At 46.5% G+C, this 23646-nt stretch overlaps 1 protein-coding gene across 3 annotated transcripts in view; it reads right to left on the reverse strand.

Moving 5' to 3' along the window:
* BCAR3 (BCAR3, NSP family adaptor protein) overlaps positions 1-23646 on the reverse strand; it is a 280076-nt gene that overhangs the window by 33844 nt on the left and 222586 nt on the right. The window contains exon 1 of one of the 3 annotated variants that reach the window (XM_025370957.1): positions 18545-18843. The exons of the other annotated variants lie outside the window; for them this stretch is intronic. Coding sequence (XP_025226742.1) covers positions 18545-18628 — 84 coding nt within the window. The 5' untranslated portion in view covers positions 18629-18843. Of the gene's footprint in view, positions 1-18544; positions 18844-23646 lie in introns of those variants that run through there. 3 annotated transcript variants of the gene reach the window in all.

Here is a 23646-nt window from a genome sequence, read left to right on the forward strand (position 1 = left end):
TGGTGACAGTGTATCCTTCCACTTCTCTGCTGCCATGTGGGAAGAATTTGGATTTCTCCCTGGAATGCAACCATTTTGTTCATGGCATAGGCTAGTTTTTGGGACTTGGCTATGAAGCAAATTCTAGCAATTTAAGGTAACACAACAGAGCCTCTGCCTTCAGCAAAGGTTTCATCCCCTCTGTGTGGCTATCGGCGTCCTCTAATTGATCTAAGTTCTAATTTATTCTATGAATGCCCTAAGAATCCTCCTGCCCTTCCTCAGACTACCTTTCTAAGGGAAGGGCAGAAGAGATTAGTACTGTATTCACTCACATAATATTCACATGCATTGTTGTTGTTTGCATAGCCCAGAATGATTTATGAGAAGAGGCAGAATAAGGTGTCAGGTCCTAGGTATTCCAACTGCTTCCAATCTTGGGAAAATAGACACAAGCACGTCGTTCAAATCCACCCCAGTTCCCATAGCCTTTTCTCCTAGCTCCTTTCCAGCTCTCACATTTGTAGACATCTTCTGAACTCAGTGTGCTTTAAGGACGGGCTGGACTCAAGTCATCCTCAATCCCTCTGTCGGCAAGGGACAGTAGGCATTGTGGCACCCAGAATGAGTAACACGGCTGTGCTCTCTTAGAAAGCTGACATTGAATGTGAATGCAGGACTGTGGCCCTCTGGACTGTACGTTTTCTTCAACTGCCAGGCAGAGCAAGATAACTTGTGAATAATCATTTGCTCACATAAATGCAATAAACGTTAATAATGATTACATTATCTAGTAATACAACTCTCTCTCCAAGATTAAATTCTCTAACATTTGCCCCTGAGTTTGAACCTCATTCCTAGAAGGTATCTGATTCCTTGTTTTTCCAGCGTTTTGTCTTGAAGGGAAGGAGGTGGCAGCAGAGGAGGAGTCAGAGAGACAAGGTTGGTTTTCGCTGCCTCAGCAGAGGCTCCAGCCATCCTGAGCTCACCTCACACAGCAGCTGTGGGCTCAGCCTCCGGAGGGAGGGATGCTGCTGGGCTTTGGATCAAGAACATTCTGCCCACAGGTCTTGCCAGCTTCACTCCAGGGACCAAATCCACCCACAACCGTGATGAGACCACAATGAGACAAATGTGCAGGCAGGGCCCATATCTTGTGCTTCGAGAAATTTGAGTAGTCCTTTTAGAGGGACAGGGAGAGTAAGATAAGGTACTATGTACATAAATAATAAGTATACCTTCAGGAGGAAAGGAAGAAAAGAAGGGAGGGAGAGTTAGTAACTACTGTACATGGTCACCCACTCACATGGCCCCACTTCGAAATGTTCATGTTTGTCCCAGTCATTAGCACTGGGGTCTGAGATGAGATGTAGGTAAAGTGACAAATGGGGCAAATGTAGGGAGTGGATGACGCCCCCTCTTGTCCAACAAAATTGCAGGATAGTTAGAAAATTAATAAGTTACTATAATTGATGCTTTTCATGAAAATCTGAGTCTCGCTACATCTTTCCTATCCCCAGCATTTTAATAGCCCTCATATCAAAAAGTGTTACAGCAAGGTGTTTAAGAGCCACCTCAATCCACAGGCCACTGTGCCACGCACCTGCTGTGTGGCCTCGGGCAAGTGACATTAACTCTGTAGAGCCTCAGGCTCCTCATCTACAAAATGGGCATGATAATATGTCATGAGGTGTCAATAAGGATTAAATGGGTCAACATCTGGAAAGCACTAAGAACATCCCTGGCACATAGCACTGTCAATTGTCATAATAGACTCATATCAGGATGCTACTAATCTGTTTCTGTAAAATAAGCAGGCTTCCTGTTCAAGGTCTGATGCAGGAGGCTGAAGGAGGCAGGTGTTTGGGAGGGAAGCAGTTAAGGAAAGCAGCCTGGAGCCTGCGGAGTGCCTGGAGGCTGCCTGCCACAGGTTTCTTCAATCCTCAATCACTGCCCGCCTGGCCCAGCACCTCTGCTCGGTTACACGGAGAGGGCTGGTCCTAGCTTGCTGGGGTTGGCTCCAAGAAATCATAAATATCACTCTGAATCTGGAAAGCACATCTCTGCAGCCCCACATGGCCCCGGCAAGTCCAGTCTTGACAGGCTGGAATAGCCAGGGCCCAGGAGATGATTGGAAAACACATTCTGGAGGCGCAGAGCCAGGTCCGCGAATGTGCTGGGAACCTTGATTAATGCAGAAACCCACATTTCAGCATCTCTCCAAGGAAGAAAAGCCATTCCGGCATGGGAGGAATGGAGCTCGGGGTCTCCTGCGTGAGCATCAGAGCCTGCATTTCAAATCAGGCACAACAATGGGCCCTGGAGGCGCAGGAGAATCGACTTCTGAAGACAGGGGATGGGGAGGGGTGCACTTGGGCGATCTGTCAGAAACGCCCAGAGGAGGCTGGGGACACTCATTCGCATGTAGGAGACAGCAGAATTTCAAAAAGATGGCATTTGCATTATAATTAATAATTATTTTACTCTATCCCTGCCTGTAAGAAAGGCTTCCTAGTTCCCACAGGATTTTAAATTGTGCAAATCGGCAGGAAAGACTCTTCCCCAGGCCTAGGAACGAGAGTGGAAAGAGGCTGAGGAGGCCATGGCCATCCATTGTCATGACCAAACAGCTGCCAGCATCTGGCTGCCGGTGGGGGATGGATGCCCTCGTCCCTGCACTCAAGGCAGGCACAGTCTCCTTGGAAGATGACACACAAACAGTTTAACACACCCCAAGCTCTAGAAGCATACTGTTTGTCCTGCCATCTGCTCCCTGTCCCTCCCAGCTCGGCAGCTGGGGCAAGTTACCCCACCTCTTTGTCCTTTGGTTTTCCCTGTGGAAAAATGAGAAAAGTCACTGTGGCCAGGAGTGTCCTGGAAACAGCTTCATGGAGATGTGAGGAGGACAGAAGTCTGGAGAACCAGGGTTGGACTGTGAGGATAAAACTTAAGGACAGGGATAGGAAGGGTATTTGGGACATTTGAGCTAAGAGACATTTCCTTGTGTCTTTTGAAGACAAAAAGAGCTGGCCTTGGCTGGAAGGTTCTGGCTAGGAGGAGACAGCTAAAGCATGTGAAGGCATAACAATGGTATGTTATGTATTTTATAATCATCCAGCAACCCTGCCACCCCCCAGGAGAGCCCCATCTTCACTCCAAGCATGTGGTTCTGACCCCACCTTCCTGACCATGGCTAGTTGGCCCAGGAAGTCCTCCTGTACCAAATTGGTCCAATCAGAGTTCTTCCTGGGATTTTTCTAGATGGTACTGAGCGAAGAAGGTACTCTATCCCACTCCAGTGAAAACATCATGAGATATGAAGCGTGGAAGTTGCTTCACCCCCGTGTTGAAACCTGCCAGGTAGAACAAAGTGCTGAGAGAATCAAACCAGCAAGCAAAGAGAAGAGGAGCAAGAGATGGAAAGTGACCCCTAGCATGCACCTCCCTAAGCCCCAAGCTGATTACATCAGCCAGCAAACTCCTCTTGTGAGCTAGGCTAGTATGAGTGGAATCCCTGTCACTTGTGACCAAAGCAGTCCTGATCCAGAAACGCAAGGACTGGCTGAGGGCAGCCCAACATTGGTGGCTGAGGGTTTAGACCATCACACTCCAGAAAGTCAGAGTCACTGAAAAATCTTTGCCCAGGAAGGCAACAGGTATACAAAAAGATGCTTTCAAAGAGGTCAATCTGGCTGCAGTGAGAGCAATGGGCTGGATGGGGTCAGGGCTGAAGGCACAGGTCAGAGTCTTTTGAAATGTACTGACAATGCCCAGATCTCCATCTCCAGCCCTTAGGGTCAGTGCCTGGTAGGGATATTTACTGGAATCCGCATTAGAGCTCAGATGTCAATATGGATAAACAACTCATCCCCTCTGCAAAGCCTGATCGTTGCCCTTTTGCCCAGTCACTGGCATCTCTTCTGCCCTCATTACCCAAACTAGAACCCTCAGAATCGGCTTCCATTGGTTAAAAAATTCCTGATTCTTTTACCTATCCCCATTCGAATCCCCACTGTTTAGATTACTGTTCTTTTCTCCTAGAACTTCTGCAATAGCCTCCTAACAGTTTCTCTACCTCCCATCTCTAGTCCCACAACCTGCCACCTACAATACCACCAACCTTGTCATATTGCCTCTAGGTTCAGAGATTTTAGTCTGAGGGTGCTCCAGCTAAGGCTGACAGGACAGCCACAGTCTCTTTCAACTCCCCTCCCACCACACACACATATACACAGAATCAATGAGCTTCTAGTATTTAGTTTTCATTCATGCCAGGGTTCGGGCCTAGTCCCTGGGGGCACAGACCCCAGTCCTGCATTGTTCCTCCAGAATCCTGAGCTTTAAACACCATTCCGTGTTGCCCTAGGGAGCTGACCCATGCCCCTGACATATACTGAACCTGCAGACACACTGGGATTTGGCTCTGAATTTGCTAGGAGGCTCAGACCATGAGAGGGCTGTGGATGCAAACAGGAAGTGTCCCTATGGGCCCCCAGAAATAACTGTCAGAGGCATGACTGGCGAGGGAGATGGGTAAGGGTCCTGCCATTATGAAGTGTGCTCCAGGAGTCACCAGAGTTGAGGCATTGAAGTTTTCAGGACATTATTTGGGGCTGTTGGCTGCCAAGCCCTGAGGAAATAATGGTTATGCTCCCAAGGGCTAACAGTGACCTCCAGATAAAGCCCAAAGCCTCCTTCATAAGCCAGGTAATGCCCTTTTCCACCTGGTCACAAGCTAACTTGCTAACATGTTCTGATGCAGGGCCCAATTGCAGGGACCTTCCACGGCTCCCTGAACATAACATCCCTCACGTCCTGCCTCCATGCCTCTGTCTTGTGGTCCAGCAGACAGTGACACATCTGTAGAGGTGCACAGCCTGGCAGGAGTCCAGGATGGGAACTGGGGAGCAGCCAGGGGAAAGTCAGACAAGGCAGGCGGGGACCTTGAAGGCCAAGCAGAGGCCATGCCTTATTTGCCTTTGGCTCCCAGAGCCTGGCCCAGTGCCTGGCACACAGCGAGTGCCCAGTAGACAGTGACTGGCTGGAACCATGCTCACTTGCTTGCCCTCTGTCTAGCAGGTTCCTTGTCATACTGGGTGTGGAGAAGAGGAGAGAGCTTGGAGGCTGGTCAAGACAAGTGACCATGGGCACATTTCTATACTTCTGAGCTTGTTTCTGTATGCACAAGGAGTGGGGGTAACAATTCCCAACTCACAGGACTAAAGAACCTGATGCATGTAAAGCATCTGGCACTATACCTGGCACATGGATGCTCGCTTGACACACTGTGGAATTTGAACCCTCTTTCTTTTTTTTTTTTTTTTGAGATAGAGTCTCGCTCTGTCACCTAGGCTGGAGTGCAGTAGCGCGATCTCGGCTCACTGCAAGCTCTGCCTCCTGGGTTCACGCCATTCTCCTGCCTCAGCCTCCCGAGTAGCTGGGACTACAGGTGCACACCACCACGCCTGGCTAATTTTTTGTATTTTTAGTAGAGATGGGGTTTCACCGTGTTAGCCAAGATGGTCTCGATCTCCTGACCTCGTGATCCACCCGCCTCTGCCTCCCAAAGTGCTGGGATTACAGGCATGAGCCACCGCGCCCGGCCTGAACCCTCTTTCAAAGATGGCTTTTAGCAACAAAATGGAACTTTCACTAAAGAAGTAAAGAAAAAAAATTACAAAATCCATCAGAAATTTTAGAGATACCTGGCCCTTGATAATTTGGTTCTAATGTGATAAAAAAAGCTAGAAGCTGGAAAATTGATCTCTGCTTAGGCACAGGTTTATTTCATTTATTTCTGTTCAAAGTCAATAGTTGCTGGAGTTTTGAGTAGCACTCAATGGTTCTATAGATGCAGGGTGAGTAAGCAGGCATACTGTCACTTGGTGGCAAGCCCTTTCTGTGCATATATCTCACTATTAACAAGTTTATGTATTAGCTCCAGGTGGCTCATATATCCACAAGTACACAGGTGACACAGCCCAGCATGCGAGTGCAAGACAGTTTTGTGTTTGCACAAGGCTAAGAGGTCCTTGTATGTAGATTCTGTCTTCTTGGACACTTAGCTGTTGAGAAATTTTTTGTTGAATTTTAAAAACTGAGATGATTTTCTAGTCATTCATTAATTCCATGATCAAGCCTGGCAATTAACTTGGTTGAATAAAGAAAAAGAAGAAGGGAATGTGTGCATAGAAAGAGGAGGTGGGGAAGAGAAGGAAGGGGAGGCTGGAGAAGGAGAAAGCTAAGAAGCTGCTGGGCTATTCTATCCTAGTTGGGAATGTCAGGCTCCAACACCCAGAATGCTATCAGGGTTCTCAAACAAAAGCCTCCTTTCTTTAGCTTTGGAACAGTTTATTAGCTTGAGGGAGAAGTCCACAACAGTCCAGGCCTCTTATCAAATTGTACGAAACGACTCCACAGGTTGGGATTTTCTAGAAATCCTATCCAGAAATTTTGATTACAAACAAAATTATAAGTCTGACTGGAGTTCTGGATCTTCAACATTAACACTGGTCTAATTTCTTTTTCATTTTTTTTGAGACAGGGTCTTGCTCTGTCTCTTAGGTTGGAGTGCAGTGGCACGTTCATAGCTCACTGCAGCCTTGATCTCCTGGGCTCAAGTGATCCTCCCGCCTCAGCCTCCCAGGTAGCCAAGACTACAGGCCTGTACCACCAGACCTGGCCATTGGTCTAATTTCTAAGCAACGCCGGTGTCTTCCAATGAGCTCAGGGTGGGAAACCCCACAGGGGTTAGGCTGTGAACTGCACCACGTGGACCAAGGTGGGTGTCCAAAAAGACAGACCCACATCTCAATTCCACTGAACTCTGGGAATCCCTGTGATGACTTGAGGCCTGCATCATCACTACCCCCAATAAGGTTGTAAACATGTAAAGAAACTGAATCCCCAAAAAGAACACTTTCAAAAACCACTAAATAAAGCAGTCTGAACCCGTCCTCTGAAGAAGGCTGCTACATTTGGCATCGTCTTACAAGTAAATCCACCCCAAAATGAAGTTCTTTGGAGAATTCAGAAACTCAGCCCTTTTGAATCCCTGCCTTGTGTTGAATTTCAAGCCAAGTTTACAACCAAATTCCGAAGTATATAAAGGCCTTTTAAAGACCCAATTGGTATTTTTACAATTGAAAACCTGCATAAATTGATCATGAACCCAAAGAATGAATAAACCCCAGTTACTTTCACCACTCTAAACCCTGCCCGAAGCTGAAAAATAAAAATCCAGTTCTCTACAAGTTTGAAAACCAGTTATTTCTAGTACAAGCCCTTGGGTGTTTTCATGTAAAGTAGAACAGAAGGAACAGGAATGGCACTTGTGGCAATCCTAAAGCCTTGTAATGAAATAATTAGTAGATTGGTTCTGTTTCACCTTTTACTGACACTTGCTGGTTTTGTGCCTTGCCTAAAAATACTTTATTTTATTATAATCCAAAGATAAATGAAGAAAGGTTTGAATTCACCAATCCTACTTTTCCCACTGGGATGCTAGGCTAGAAAAATAGTTTCTTATGCTAATAACTGTGATTAAAGCCAAAGCCTTTACTTAAATAATTAACTTTACAAATAAAAAAGTTCAAAGAGAAAAAAATTCATATTTTATATCCCTATTGGGTAAACAAAAAAAAAGTAAACATGGGCAATTGGGCATCTTTGCCTGACCCAGCCCAGTGGGCACATGGTGGCCCGGCCAGCAGTCCAGGACATGGCCAGAACCATAGCTAAGGAGATGCCACTTGTACACAGCTGTCGTGGATCTGTATATTGATTACAACAGCTGTCCAACAGAGGGTAATAAAGTGTCCTGAGGAAAGGGTGTCTTACTCTAATTCATGCAAAGCCACTCTATGGGCCAGCAGGGACGGTCCCTGAGTGTGTCCCTGTGACTTCTCTGCCTTTTAGGTGTTGGGTTCTTGGCAGATGAGGACCTCTGGCCTCACTGGACCCCTTGCTATGAGCCAGCTCCTTCAAATTTTCTCATTAAAGCTCAGTGAAGCAGCCTTTGCAGAGAGCTTCCTAATCCACGCATACTTCACCCTGTTGGCTAAAGTCCTGCAGAAATAGTCAGGGCCTCCATTTTTAATCAAGAGTTTGACAGTCACTGGAACACTGTGCCTTAAATGAAACCCAAGGACTTACTACGTGCCCGCCGTACTACTCTGCCTCCCTGGCTAGATCTGAGGCAGCCGCAGCTGTGATGGAAGGAGAACTCCATGCCCTGCAGCAGTCACAGCCTTTTTGAGCAGACAAAGCATTTGAAGAGAATGCACAGCAATAAACATCTATCTTATCTGGGGTCAGTAAGGGTTTCTGGCCCCTTCTGACAAAGAAATTGGCAGCTGAGATTCCATAAAAATTTCAATAAGTTTTAGCATTCTGAAACACTTCAATTAGTTTGATGTTAATGTTTAAGCACCTTGATGAAATAAATTTCTCTCTTCCAAATCCTAGAAAGAATCTCCCTTTCAGCAAAGATTCTGCAGATGGGTTTTGATGCCATTTTACCATTTTATAGTTAGATCTCTATAATTTATCACACTGTAGACCAAATGCTCGCTTTAGTGCCATTAAAAACTAATTTGCAATTTGCTGTTAAATTAAGATGCTTCATTTTCCTACTGTATATGATTTTCCTTTTCACAGATGAGTGAGGATACAAGGGCAATCAGACCCTAGTGCAGACAAGAAAATATCATCAAAACCCCTAGAGACCCCAAATCTAAGAGATTTCCTTTTATTATCAAACCTAATCAATCTCTTATCAAAAGAGGCTCAGAAACCATGAATAGTAAATATGAAGAGGATATCTGTAGAACCCCTTGCTTATCAAAGTTCTGAGAAATTCCCATTAAATTTCTGTTATTCATGTGTGCAAACTAAAAAGACTAATTTAATTTTAATTCATGCAGATCGAAGTCTTAGAGCAGAGCACTCTGTAAGCAGGCAGCAGTAACTTAATCCTACATGCCAAACTAATTATATTAGAATCATTGTGATAGGTGCCCATGGCTCCTTTGATGTTAAACCCCTGTTACCTTTGCTCCCCAGTCATTCTCTGGGCAAGGTCTCCTGTACACATTCCCATCCTGCCAGATCATGAAGCTGTTGCTTTTGAAGCTCACTTTTATTTTGATAGAACACCAAGGGACTGAAAATTATTTCTCACTGATTTTGGTCTGAACACTTCGGGTGGAATTCTAACCTTGACAGAATGTAGCACATACAATGCCAACAAATGTGGCTTCTTTTCTTCACTAAGCTCACCCACACACTGGTGAAACTGCTCAATGTACTCACTGCACTGTAATATCTCCCTCCACCCCTTCTTGACCCCAGTGAGTTTGCCCATCGTGTTTCTTACCCCCTTGATAAGCATTATTTACCTACAGCCTCACTCAAAGCTCAGCTCCAAGGGGGTTTCATCTTTCTGTTAACAGATAAACCGAAACACGATGAGATTTCCAATAGGCCATTTGTTAACATCTTGCCCTGCTGAAAGCCCTGGTGGGTACCTTCCGTCTAGATCAAATTTAGATGATGACTTCCTGGAGCAGCCCACAGAGGACCAGACATCCAAATCACCCCCACGAGGCAGGCCTGCATTCTCATTCCTCCTAGCGAGAAGTCGGATGTGCCACAATTAAGAGGAAGGCCAAAGGTCACTGGGTGTACTTAATCATTATGGGACCAGAGAAATGAAGGGCTTTGATAAAAGCTAAACACCAGTTCAACCTACAAAAACCCCGTCTAAACCACTTTGCTCCCTTTAACCATGTCCTCGAGCGACTCTGAATAATACTTCTCTCGCTTTCACAGGGCTGGCCCTTGGGTTAAATGAAACAATGCAAGTGAAATATTAATCGCTGAGTTCAGCAGCAAGATTACACTCAGTAATAGTAGTGCTTTGTTACCATCTACAAAGAATGAAAAAAACAGAGACTGCCCTGGCTAAGGCAGACCCTAATAAAAGAGTTTGAAATCCAGCTGATCAGAGTTCAAAATGTTAGAAGATCCAAGCCAGAAATCCTCACCACTGGTAATTCGATCTTGTTAATTCAACATCTTAATGCAAATTATGAATGATCTGGAACACAGCTATTCATCAAACCAGATGTCCTATTTGCTCTTCAATAAGAATGTCAGCAAATCAAAATCAACTTAATTCAAATACTCTCATTTCTTAATTCACCTCAAATGAATGAGATGAATTAGGAAAGGGAGAGTACTCAATCAACAGATTGCACTGTAGTTGAAAGACACCCAAAGATGTAATTGGAAGGAAAAACAAGATATGCCAAACACACGGAGGAAAAGCCAAAGATTCAGACAGCCTTCCAGCGTGGGGTGTAGAACAAATGACTTTGAAATTCTCTCTCTCCAAAATAGTACCATGACTAACAACCATCTTAGAACTCTGCTCTGGGACAAAGCGCATCATATGTCAGTGCTAAGTACGCAGTAGGCTTGCAGTAAAACAAAATGATTCATCACAAGATGGGTTTTGGCCAGATATCAACTGCACCACTTTTAATATACAACTCACAGGCCACTTTAAAGGTATATTCCTTCTAGAGGAGCTCAAAGCACTAGATACCCACATATCTCATTTAACAAGCATTTTCAAAAATGCAAACAACAAACATCCTACATGTCATGCAAAGAAACGGAGAACCAGAAACTGGACTTAAAGACACAAGATACTCAACCCAATATAACTCAGATCTCATGAGTCCATACAGCATTCCTGTGACCTAGACAGTGAGCAAGAATGTTTACATCTCACAAGAAAATAGGGTGGTGGTAGGGACAGAAAGGAAGAGACAGGTGAGAGTGGCGTTTAGAAGGTAATATCATGAAGACTTACTCATTGATTACATGTGGAAAATGAATAGGAAGAAGGGGCATGGGCATTCCAGAAAGATGACTGAGCCACCAACATCCAGTAAAAATGCACGAGGGCATAGTGGGTTTGTGGAAGAAGATGTAGAACTAAGGTCTGCTGGGCCATCTGGATGGAGTCACTTACCAGGCCATGGGGTCCAGGTGCTATGGACATAGGTTGACTGGAGAGCCTAGCTGGAGAACAACGGCTTGGGAGTCCTTAGTATAGAGGGGTATTCTATCCCACCTTTCACCAAAGAGATGTGATACAGCATGAGAAGAGGGCTGGGGGAGGCTTTTCAGAGGCTGACTAGAAAGAGAAACCCAAGAAAACAGTAGGACTGGACAGGAAGGATGCAGGAGAACAAATAGACTGCAGTGTCCTGGAGGTTGAGAGAGAAAATTTCAGGAAGAAATGGTCAACATTGTCAAGTGCTGCAGAGAGTTCCAATCATACCAGAATTGGACAGCATCTGTTGCACTTGGCAATGTGCAGGTCACTGGTGGCATAAAGGGGGCTGAGTGGCCGATGGAAAGGGAGGGAGTAAAGACTGTGTTATATAAGTGAGAGTTTATGCATGTATGATATACAGAGGGACCTAATAGACACTGGGGACTCCAAAAGAGGGGAGGAGGGATGGGGAATGAGGGGTTGACAAATTACCCATTGGTACAATGTTCATTATTTGGGTGGTGGGTTCACTGGAAGCCCAAATCCCACCACTATGCAATATATCCATGTACAAACCTGCACATGCAGCCCCTGCTCAATATTTTTAAAAAGACTGTGTTAACCAGCTTTGGGGTAGAGGAAGATGGGGACTAGAAAGGACAGCATGGAAATGAGGAGGGTTTTTAACATGGGGAAGACCACAGCATGTTTCTAAGTGGAAACACAATCTCGTTGTGAGTGTTAGAAGGACAAGGTCTGAAGTGAAGGTGGAGGAAAGAAAATTAGGGTGAACTGAGCTAGGACAAGCAGGATGGATGGGAGGCTTCAGGGGCCCAGGGAGGACACAGGCATGAGTTACGGGGATGCTGCTGCTGCTCCCCAAACTCATCCCACACATAGAGTCCAACACTCAAGCTCTCACTCACTCTGCATCCAAGCCACTTGCTGGGTCCCCACTGCCCTTAAAAAAAACAAAAATAAAAATAAAAGGCCCAGCATGCTCTGTTCCCCAACCGCCTCTACGGGCTCATTTCGTTCCACTCCTCAGCTTTAGCCTGAAGCTCCCGTAGAGGAAGCTCTTTCCCTCTCCTATGCCTTTTGTACCTATGGCTCCTACAGTGTTATCTCCTCCAGGAAGTCCCCTGATCCAGGGCTGTGTTAAAGACCTCTCCCTGGATCTCACAATAGGCTGTGCATCCTTCCTGCCTTTGCACTCACCATAAAGCACAGTGTAACCTGCTTGTATCTCCATCTGCCCACCAGACACAGCAGAGCTCCTTCAGGCGGAACGTTCACCTTGTCTTACCCCTCCTAGTAGGCCTTCAATGCACATGCTAGGGGTAGGCTGGGGAAGGGTGATGAATCAATGGCTTCTGAGTCAGAGGCTGCATGGATAGTTCCTCAAATCCCATCTTACTGAGAATCCAGATTTTACTCATCAGTTCTTTGTACGTAACTATTTTTGTAAAAGCACACATATATCTAGAGTAGACACTGGGGAGAGTTCTTCTCCACAAGAACTACAAGACATGAAACATAGCACTTTCATGAGCTAGAAAGAAAAACTGGCCATAATATTCTCATGGCCAGAGCCAGATTCCAACAGTAGCTCCTGGCCTGTGGACACACACTGGAAATACAGCTGATGCTAGAGAAGGTGTCCAACCTCCTGAGGCTCTCCTTTCCTTCCTCACCAGGACAGGCTGAGTCTCCTCTGCTGTTCCTGGGGACACCCAAGATATCCATCAGCTAAAAGGCCCCCAAGCTATCGCTGACAACATCTTTAAACCCGGCAACAGGACTGGGTCCCGTGTGTACTGCTGACCTCTCGCACGGGCTGTGCGGAGAGACCTTTGTGGTCAAAGCACACCGAGCCTCCAGCGTCCTCCTCAGTGTTTAGCACGGCCCATCCCTCTGCAGTCCTGGAGGTGCTGAACTCACTAACAGAATTTTCCCAAGATCCCAATCCCGTCTCTGCTTCCCACTTAGGTCTCTCCAACAAAAACAAGGTTTTGGCCAGGATCCCAGCTCCAGGGTCTGCTAGGGAACCGGGTGCTGGGACATAGCCTCTGTCAAGCATGTCTTTCCCCTGATACTGAAACCAGATCCCACCCAACCAGATGCCAATGGAATGCATTCAAGCCTCTTTCAAAAAGCTACGCTTTCCTTTCTTTTGGGAGGGCTGGAGAGATAAGTGAGCAACTAGCAGCCGCCACGAGGAGGGGCTGAGTTACTTGGAAAGATGTTTCCTGCAAGGCTTCTTCCACCTTGCGCAGCTCGTGCTGATGGTGCATCTGCCTTACTGACAAAGGCACCTAGGGCCATCGTCAATGCTGGGATGTGTCACCATTCCCCAAGCTGTCACAGTAACAGACAGACAAAGGACCAGCCACAGGGAAGACGCGCAGGGCCTCTGCTCCAACACACACACGTGCCACCACAGAAAGACAGTTCACATGAAACCAAGCTCCAGGGGCCCAGCACTCTAGGATGGGCAGATGTGACTCCTCAGGCTGTACTACGGATTCCAAGAGGCTCCAGAAATTTTTTTCAGGGCAGGGGAAATGACTTTAAAGGAAAACAAAAAAGAAACAATACTACATAGCACTTCCTAGCTACAAACACAGTCGAATATAAGTCTAGGAAAGCACATGCCTAACATCCCTACCTTCTAACTGTGGCTGCTCACTGACAAGACCATGCCCACTGGACTTAAGGCCTGGTTAGCGGAGACTTACTGATTCATCTATCCACAGGCACCACACCCCAACCTCTCTATCTGCACTCCTTCAGAAAGGTGGTCTTTCTGCCCTTGCAAGGTAATTCCCGTCTCTTAGGTTCCTCTGACACAGGCACCCCGATCTTCCTCAGGCACAAACATTGATGAAGTGACGAGTTTCAGCTCCTTTGTTCTCTGCCCACAAAAATACCTAAATAAGTTACTAACAATCAGAGACACAAGGGACCAGAAGAGGTGGGGGTTTGTTTTCATTGCCAGCCCCAGAAATGTGGCCCATTGTGTTTTTTACCAAGTTCTTCCTTTAGCTCACCAGGGACCTGGGGGCGGGACTGCCAGCGGCTGCTCCCTGCGCTCCCCTTCCAGGCTGGTGCCTCCCTGTTCGCCCACACCTGGGTACTCCACGTCTCTACACTTTGTGTGTGCTCCTCTCTCTACGAAGAAGGCCAATTCTCCTCCTCCTCTGGATAACTTCGACTAATTCACCGGACTCAGCAGAGGCTCTCCCTCCCTGCAGGAGGCCATCCCTGATCCTCCCCACTCCAGCCCCATCTATGCCAGGCATGTGCCTCCAGGGAGCCACAGCACCCTCTAAGGAGAGCAACACCAAATCAGTGATAACCGATCGTTTCCTTCAACCAGAGGTAAATGTCGGCAGAATGCCTGCCAGGCATGATATTACAGCAGAGCTCCCCACTGGACCAATGAATGACTCCCACTGGGTCCCCAGCACCGACATATCCGAGGTACCACAACTGGCGACTGCTGAGCTGAACTGGGGATGCAATGGGATGAAAGCCAATGGGGAAATGTGCCTCAAATACTTATTAACCCCTGGTATGGGAGGCCTGGCTGCTAGGATTATTCCTAGATCCTCTGTGACTTCTCTGACCATGTCACACATTAACCTTCCCAGTGAACCTTCTGCTCTGACCAGGTCTGGCCTTCTGCACTCCTGCAAATGCCAGTGGCTCTTCTATCTCTGAGCCACTTGGTCTGCTGCTCCCCCAGGCTGAAATGCCTTCCCTATGCCATTCTTTTCTTTGTGCGTCCAAATCCCCAGTTATTTAAAAAAGGAGAACATTTTAAAAGGTGTTACCTGTTCTTAAAAACAAACAAACAACAACAACAACAACAAAAAACAGTCCTGGCTGGGCGCGGTGGCTCACGCCTATAATCCCAGCACTTTGGGAGGCCGAGGCGGGCGGATCACAAGGTCAGGAGATCCAGACCATCCTGGCTAACATGGTGAAATCCCGTCTCTACTAAAAATACAAAAAAATTAGCCAGGCGTGGTGGCAGCTGCCAGTAGTCCCAGCTACTTGGGAGGCTGAGGCAGGAGAATGGCATGAACCCAGGAGATGGAGCTTGCAGTGAACCAAGATTGCGCCACTGCGCTTCAGCCTGGGCAACAGAGCAAGACTCCGTCTCAAAAAAAAAAAAAAAAAAAAAAAAAAACAGTCCTACATCCTCCCTGAAGCTTTCCTAAAAACTATGCCTCACACTGTTCTCTCCCAACTGAACTGCAAAATAAAGTATTAACATACGCAATATCATCTTGTTTTAGGCATCAATTGTCTTAATATAGTACAGTAGAAAGAAAACTAGTGGCCAAGCACAGTGCCTCACGCCTGTAATCCTAGCACTTTGGGAGGCCGAGGCGGGCAGGCCATCTGAGGTCAGGAGTTCGAGACGAGCATGGCCAACATGGTGAAACCCTGTCTCTACTAAAAACACCAAAAATTAGCCAGGCGTGGTGGTGGGTGCCTGTAATGTAACCTCTGCCTTCTCCTGTCGCAGGTTGCAGTGAGCTGAGATCACGCCATTGCACTCCAGCCTGGGCAACTCGGTCTCAAAAAAAAAAAAAAAAAAAGAGCACTAGGCTTCGGCCCAGAAAATCTGATTTCTATTCCTGGTTCCCGACGAAATGATTCTGGGCAGGCTGTTTCTCTGAACCTCAGTGTCTCCTCTGTGGAAAGGGGAAATTATTGCCCTGCTCACCTCACAGAGCTTATTTTCAGACTCCAGTGAGACAAAGTTGTCGAAGTCTTCATAGCATATAGAGTTTGTTTTCAGACTCCAATGAGACAAAATGTGAAAGAACTCATACATTTGAAAGTCTTTTACAAACGTAACGAAGGGATATTACGACCTAATAATATTCTTGTGGTAAGTCTTTGAAGGCAGGAACCATACCTCAATTCTCATTTATTGCCCCACACCTCCCACCAATCCCTCCCCACCTAACAGAGGGCTTATGCATGGAAGGGCTACATTCAATATCCATGGACTTTAGAACTTGAATGTGTCTGTTAATGTTATGATCTGGAATATCTCCATTACAAGCTTCTTTCCATTGGGCTTAAACAAAACATACTTTCATCTTTTTTCCCCCAGAAAAAAAATCCAGTAGTCTTTTATGTAATGGCTGTCTACTGTGAACCCCTTCGGGATATTAAAATCATGACCTTCAACATGGCTGGAACATCTTGTATTTGGCCCCAACTCTATGAGAGCCAGCACATCCCTGATCCTTCTCTCCAATTTGGGCTTCCCATTTAATTCCTTCCCAAGGTCTTTATACACAAGTCCGTATGAGGCCTCTAAATACATCCTAAATTCTGTAAGACCTCTGCAAATAAGATCTTACTCTCTGAAAACACCTGTATAATCGTTCTCCTATGTAAGGAGGGAGCCTCTATATTTTTAGTTTTCTTCCCATACAGCAAACACTATTAATACCATCATACTTTCTCCAGAGATGATATGGATTAGACCAAATGGAAAGTTACCATGGCTACCGCAGTGTTATTTTTGGTATGAGAAATTCATGCCAAGAGAAGCAGTATACATGGTCAAGAACTGGAGCTTTATTTCCTCTTTGCTATCAGGCAATCAATCCCAATTTAATTTTGAAACTCTAATTGCAACGGAAACTAATTATGAGCAGCAAGATCTGAAACCCCTAATTAAAGTGGGAGTCAATAAAGCGACTCGGCATTATCAATTGGGGCACCACTGGCAGGATGGGGGATGAGGTACAAGCAGATTTCTTTCCCAAGTAACTAGCTAAGCAAAACAAAACAGGGAGACTCATCTTGAGGGTGCAGTTGGGGAACCCTAAGTTGGGACCAAGGGCTGCAGTTTCCAGTGAGTGAGCAGGTCAGGCCTTCTCTCTGTGCTATGAAGACTTCAACAAACTGGGAATAGAGTAGGAAGTCCAGGTGGAAAGAAGGGTGTTTCTACCAAAAGTCAACCACTAACAGTGCCCACGGTGGAGAGGTAGAGAGTGGACAAGCTGAAGGACAGCTGGATCTGACTACCCCATATATTAAGTGGCCTTTTCTATATATTATGCAGCCTGGGGGCCGTAAGTGCAGAAAAACAGGTACCCAAACAGAAACTCATCCCTCAGACCCAGATATTTTAGGCTGACTCCCTCATACACTCAATGCTGAGTTGCACTTTACTGAATTAGCAGAAGTTGGCTTGTGGAAGGACTTCTATTAGCGTGAAACCCACTGCCAATCCCCGAAGTGCACCATACCCTTTGGGACCTCCCAGTCTATCTTGGAAGCTTTAAAATACTGTTAATGGCATGACTTCATCTGCCCCACACTTGAACGATCCATATTTAGGTCAGAAACCACATGGACCTCGCATCACTCCACTGGGCTCCAGGAGAGAAAGGGGCTCAAGTCGGGAAGGGAATGCTTCTAACCAATGATTAATTACTCATCCTCTGTCAAATTTATTGACAAAGGGACAAAAATGAACACTCCTACCAGGCAGCAAAATGAGTGGAAGCTCACCCTTTTCCCACTCTGTATATTTTTATACAGAAAGGTTTTCTCCCACTAACAGGTAGTTTTCCTGATTTTTTAAAAAGCGTATTGAGAAGAAAGAAGCAGAACATCATAACCCTGTTGCAGCCTTTTCAACGGTAATGAATAAGCCAGTCCCACAGGAGAGGGAGCTCTGCTTCAGGGTGGGAAGCATTCCTTAAGAGCTTTCAGAGTCCAATTTCCCAGGAATAAACGAGGTCCACAGTCAGGCTGGGGCCGACAGGCTTTTTCCAAGGCAGACAAACCCCAAGATCCACGAAAGCCTATATTAATCTTAATTCCTAGTGCGTCACAGGCAGGCAACATAGAACACAGGCCTCATCTTTAATTAGCCAAAGGAGGTTCTCTGAATAAAGATAGTGTATTGACATACTACACAAAGCTCTTGGCACTGGTGTCTTATAACAAATGTTAAAATGTGAGCAGTAAAGACAACAGTTCTGAACCCTGAGATGTTTTGAAACCTGGCTGCAATTTGAAAGGAAATATTGTGTGGCTTCTGTACATTATGTATATTATTGATATGTAATGGACCAGCAGGATAAACAGAGAAAAGGGCTCAGCCACCTTGCATTCATTAGAAATGAAGGAAGAGAAGCAAAGAGAGAAAGAAGAAAAATTGCTCTGTTTTACTGAGTTACTTTAGTATAAAGTTTCAGCCTATGGAGAACTGAAAGTGTCCTGAAAAACAGCTTCAGCCCAAAACAGACAAGAAGCGCCGATCTGTGCCACTGGGCTCTGCTTCCAGGGAAGGTACACCACTAGGGGCTCTTGAAGACCCATCAGTCAAAGAAAGCACCTCTGTTTTTACAATCAGCAAGCTGCAAACTTTTATCTATTGCCCTTTAGGAAACTAATGCTTTCAGGGTCCCCCAAAAGATTGACAGATGTACTTTATTTCCAAACCAAACCTACCTTGACTCCAATGAAAGACTTGCGGTGATAGAAGCAGCACAGAGCTGCTGAGAAGGCGTGGAAAGCACTGCATTCCTTAGGCATCTTTCGGTCTTCAGTCCCGGGGACCACACACTTTCTTCAGGGTTAAAAGAAAGGGGGCTTCGGATGTTAAAGCCCTAGCCCACCACAGCAGCTGTGCTGCTTCTGCCCAGAAGTCAGGGAAGTCGGCAGCCGGGGGAGTGAGTCGGCTCCTTCTCCCAGGCTAGTCTGGGACTTTTCCCCTCTGCTGAAGCCAATACGATCCACTCGCTCAATTCTCGCAGGCTGGTGTCCAGCCTGCCATGCACACAGTGCCAGAAATTCTCATGTGACCAGACTTGCTTTCTGATGAAATTCTAACCCCTCTTAGAAGAGGCCTTGGGCTTTAGCTGTCCCCTCAATTTAGAGACCAGGCAGAAATCATTAGCAGCCCCTCTCCCCCAACCCAGCATTTCCTTCTGGGACTGAACTGTACCATGCCACCTGCTCCTAGTGGTTCTGTTTGCTTGTCACTCCAGCAACCAGAGGTTTAAGGAAGCAGGGCAAGTTGTACATTCACACTACCTTGTTATGAACAGAGGCTCCTTTGAGGAAAGGAGGTGGCCTAAAAGTGACTTTCCCTAGGAGCAATCTTAGATGTCCTAAGTAACCCAGGCAGGATCCCTGTCCTCACTCTCCCAAGCCCACCTCCAGAGCTGTTTATTTTTAATTAAGATGCTCCTGGCAGCCAGTTTGCAGCTGATAACGTTGGCATAGTCATCACTACTGGCAAAGCAATATTGCCTTTTGGTGTTTAATTAGCAAGTCTGTCAGCAAACACCCTAAGCGCCCTATGCCCTCCCACCTGGCTGTGCAGCCTGTTGGGAGGATGGGGCCCATGTACCCACTTCTGACTCAACTGTTTGTCCTACACTCTCCTTTAAATCCTTCACTTTAATTACTCATCGCCACTCTGATTACCCACTTTGCGTAACCTAGATCCTGCACACAAACCTCGCATCCAACGCAGCCAAGCAAGGCCCTCCTGGATTCCCTGCAATCTGAGGCCTCTACCCCTACCAAGAGCCGCATAACACCTTCAGGGAAAACTAACTGCTTTTCCTCTTTCATTCCAGTTATAGCGGATACTCAACGAGTCTTTTTTTTTTTTTTTTTAATCAAATCCAGGTTTCTGCCTGTAGCTCTTCCTCTCTTATCCTACTGCTCATATATTAACTTTTTGTGGCTTCAGTCTCAAATATGGAATGTGTCCTGAAGCTTTCTAAAACTTCACACAGGCAGAAACTTGTAATGAGGAAGAAACAGGACCTATTCAGTCCAGAAAGGAACAATACCAGATGAGGCATGACGGAGGTATGAGAAATATCCAACGGGATTAGCGTCAAATCCTCAGAAGACCTTGGACTAGGTCCTTTGGACTAGGTCAAGTCTGCCTACAAAAATAGGGAATTGTTCTGGGCCCAGTGAGCAGGTATGGAGATCCACAGTCTCGCGCCCATGCAAGGACAAGGGCCCGGTCTAATCAACGTGTCAACATGGGGATGGAGAAGCTAAGTGAGGCTCTATTGCCACAGGGGATGACTTCCTTTCTGCTTTCCTCCCTCACTCCTTCTCCTCTCTGACTCTGGAGGTCTGGTGTACAGTCCTGAGGACTCCCGGGCCACAGAAAGTCCACCAGAGAACCTAGAAGGAAGCACCAAGGTGGCAGAACTCAGAAGGGTTTTCTGAGCTGGAAGAGCCCTTGAAGACTGTCTGGTCAGTGGGACCCTACTGTCCTCCAAGGTCCAGTACTGCATCTGCGAGGAAGCATTTTCTGGCTTGCCCTCGTTTCCATTAGATGGGGTTCAAAGGGTAAGTCCGTGTGAGCAGCCAGGCCCAGGCCCCAGCAGTTCTGTGGGCATGACTCATCAATCAGGCCATTAGCCACCACAGAAGGGGCCATTTTCACCTGGTATTCTCCTTGGAGAGCAAATAACAATTCCTCCAAGCTAAAAACTTCCCCAAGAGGCTAGACAGGCACCATCCCAGGCCTGGGAAAAGGGAGGGGAGCAGTGCCTGAAATCCTGCACAGAAATTCGTGAGATTAGTCAGCCAAGAGATTCTGAAGCCCAGACACCCTTCCCCCAGAAATCGTGAATGAAATGCATTCCTGAAAGTAATATGCAAATAACTCAGACATGTAAATCACATAGAATTACGAATAAAGTGCTCCAGAGCCAGGGTAAAAACAAAACCAAAGACACTCAGGTCACTGTGGAATCACAGCTCTTGTTACCTGAGGATTTCTCTGTTTATTCTAAGAAATATCTCCAAAATACCCAAAGGATTTGTTCCACCAGGATTAAATCATGACTAATCTTATTAGGTAACTGTTTCCTAAGCATCTTTTATTTTTATTTCACACCAAAAATAATTTCTGAAGCAGCACTCAAAGGTTTTAATCAATTTTCTCCCGAAACGGTCAAGGAGAGAGACTAAAATAATGTGTTGTTTTTGTAACTAAAGATGATAATTGCAGGCATTCTCAAAGTGCCCTTCACTGACTTGTTAAACTTTAAAACGTTGCCTATTTACGCCGATCAATTCCTCCCATTCTCCCCACAATGATTACTCTATTCCAGTTACAAGGAAATACAGGACCAGACCCGTGTACCACTCAGCAGAGAACAAAGGGCTAGGGACTCCAACCTCAGACTGCAGAACTTGGTATCTGATCACACAGAAACACAAATAGATTTTTTAATGTTTTATAATTAAACCTGTTACTCACACAGCCCCGTTAAGGGGCTGTGACCTGGGGCAGTGGGCCACTTTCTGATGATCTGGTACATGGGATTTGGGACTCATCAAATTTGGATGCAGGGCTTTCTAAACACCATGACCCTTTAGGGATAGGGGAGGGCATTTCTAAGGAATTCCCAGGGACTGAGGAAGGCAGGGACCCAGTCAGGCAGCTCTGAGCTCTGGAAAAGGTCCCACAGGGTGAACTCCACCGCCCCTCTCTGGCTGCCTGGAAGGCTCGCTCTTTTGCACCAAGGGAACACCTGTGATTAAAGCCATGGCTGGGAAGCCAGGTGGGTCCTTGAAGGAAACCTCCATTACCTCAGGTCAAATGTTGCCCACCCCCCAATTCAAAAAGAGGGTTAACGCAGGCCAGAGGAAGACCCCTGCAGAAGCACTGCCCTCAATGCCAGTTTTTCCTTGGGCAGCCCTAATACTAACCTGCCCTATTTAGTAACCATGGAAACAGGAGCTGCCTGCCAGCCACATCAGCAGACACATGCTTCCTGTTGGCAGCAGCCCCTCAGCTGACAAGGGCCAAGAGAGTGAGTGCAGAGTCCTTTTCCCAAAGCGCCACGGCCCCCGCTAGAAGATCAGGCTCCCAGTGAGGTAGGCCCTCTCTCCAACAGGGCATGGAAGGAGACAGCACGAGAAAGATATGCCTGCCAAGTACCTGCTTTTCACTGTTTCAGCACATCTGGAACACAATACTGCCCATAGACCCAAACCCTCCCCAAAGCAGCCCAGAATCAGGGCATCAAGTCTTACACAGAGGCACTCTTGGGCTCTGTCAAGCAGCCCCATGGACAGTGACTCTGCCCATGGCGAGGACAGTAACTCACCCCAGGCTTCAAGGCCTGGCTCGTTCCTGCCCAAAGTGACATCAGTCGGGGGTGACCACCAGTCATCGTGATCAGAACAGCTCAAAACATCTTGTGGCAACTATTAAGACCCTTTATCCTACTCCCTCTCCCCTAAAGATCAATGCTTTCTGGCTTTTTGCTTCCCCTAAACCCCAGTGATCTGGCTCCCGGTGAAAAAAGAGAGCTTTAATGAGCTAGGGCCTGAGGCTGATGGAACCAGCTCCATCTTTCCTGGTGCCCTGGGAAGTAGGCAATGATTAGAATGGACCTTGTCCCACTCAGCACCAGCCTGGCATCACGGTGAGGACACCCTCGGCAGACTCGGCTCCGTGGAGAGCAGTGTGGCAGACGCCTGGGAAGCCCTAGGCAGATAAGGAGGCAAGTTGATCCGCAGCCCTGCTTCTCAAGACTTCCCCAGCACCCACCCTGTCTCTGTCTGATTCTGAACAAATAAGCCAGGGGCTCACACACCTTCCCACAGAGTCAGAGGGCCTGAGGGAGGAGACCTGAGAAACCGGGGAGGACAGGAGGAGAGGACTTTGTGCAAGAGGTCAGCTCCTCTTCCAGCCAGGCTCAGTCGCTATGGAAGCTGCCAAAGACAGTTCTACACTTTTCCCTATATGCAAATCTGATTGACTTCTTGTTCCAAAAGGGAATGCAAATGAGACTCAGCGGGAGGAGGGCAGGCAACAATGCCTGCGCCCTCTGGCCCCCTTTGTGTATTGCTGTGGACAAGATATTCACCTGCCCTGGTGAACACAGAGGGTGCATTCAGGAGTGTTTGCTGTACATATCCTGGTCTAACAGTTTCCCCAGATTCCTCAAGGGGATGAAAGAGTATGGCTGTCAAATGGTCTCTATCCGGAAGCAGTATTGATCTGCCTAGCACACAAACAAAGAGACTAAGTACAGTCTACACAGATTTCTCTCTGCTGGGCCTTCTGTCTTCCCTTACCAATCTCTGTTTCTCTAACAAGCTATTAAAATTGTATAACTGAGTAATGTGAAGCAAAATTAGGCACTGTGCCCTGTTTTGCTTTCTTAACTATCACACACAACTCTGCCCCATTCACCTCTCTACCACTACCACCTAGTTCCTGGTGTCACCCCAGAAATCTTATGCAAGCTCAATTTTCTGTTTTTAGCATTAAGGCAAAAATAAATAAAAGCAAAAGAAAAAAAGAACACATACAGGACATGATCCCAAGCTCTCAAATGGCAGACTCATTATCTGATGATCTTGGCCTTCTTTGAGATTCTATGAAAGTCATGGGCCCTCCTTCTAGAGCAAAAGACACATACTTGCAATGCTTTACAATTAGAACTTGTACAACCCGCCTTACTATGTTGTTGTTCATTTTGTTCTGTTTTAGGCATTTAGCAGCCTGAAACCATGGGTGTTTTTTGTTGTTGTTGTTTTTAATTTTTTTTGAAATG

This window comes from Theropithecus gelada, chromosome 1 (assembly GCF_003255815.1).
Source record: "Theropithecus gelada isolate Dixy chromosome 1, Tgel_1.0, whole genome shotgun sequence".
NCBI classification, from domain to species: domain Eukaryota; kingdom Metazoa; phylum Chordata; class Mammalia; order Primates; family Cercopithecidae; genus Theropithecus; species Theropithecus gelada.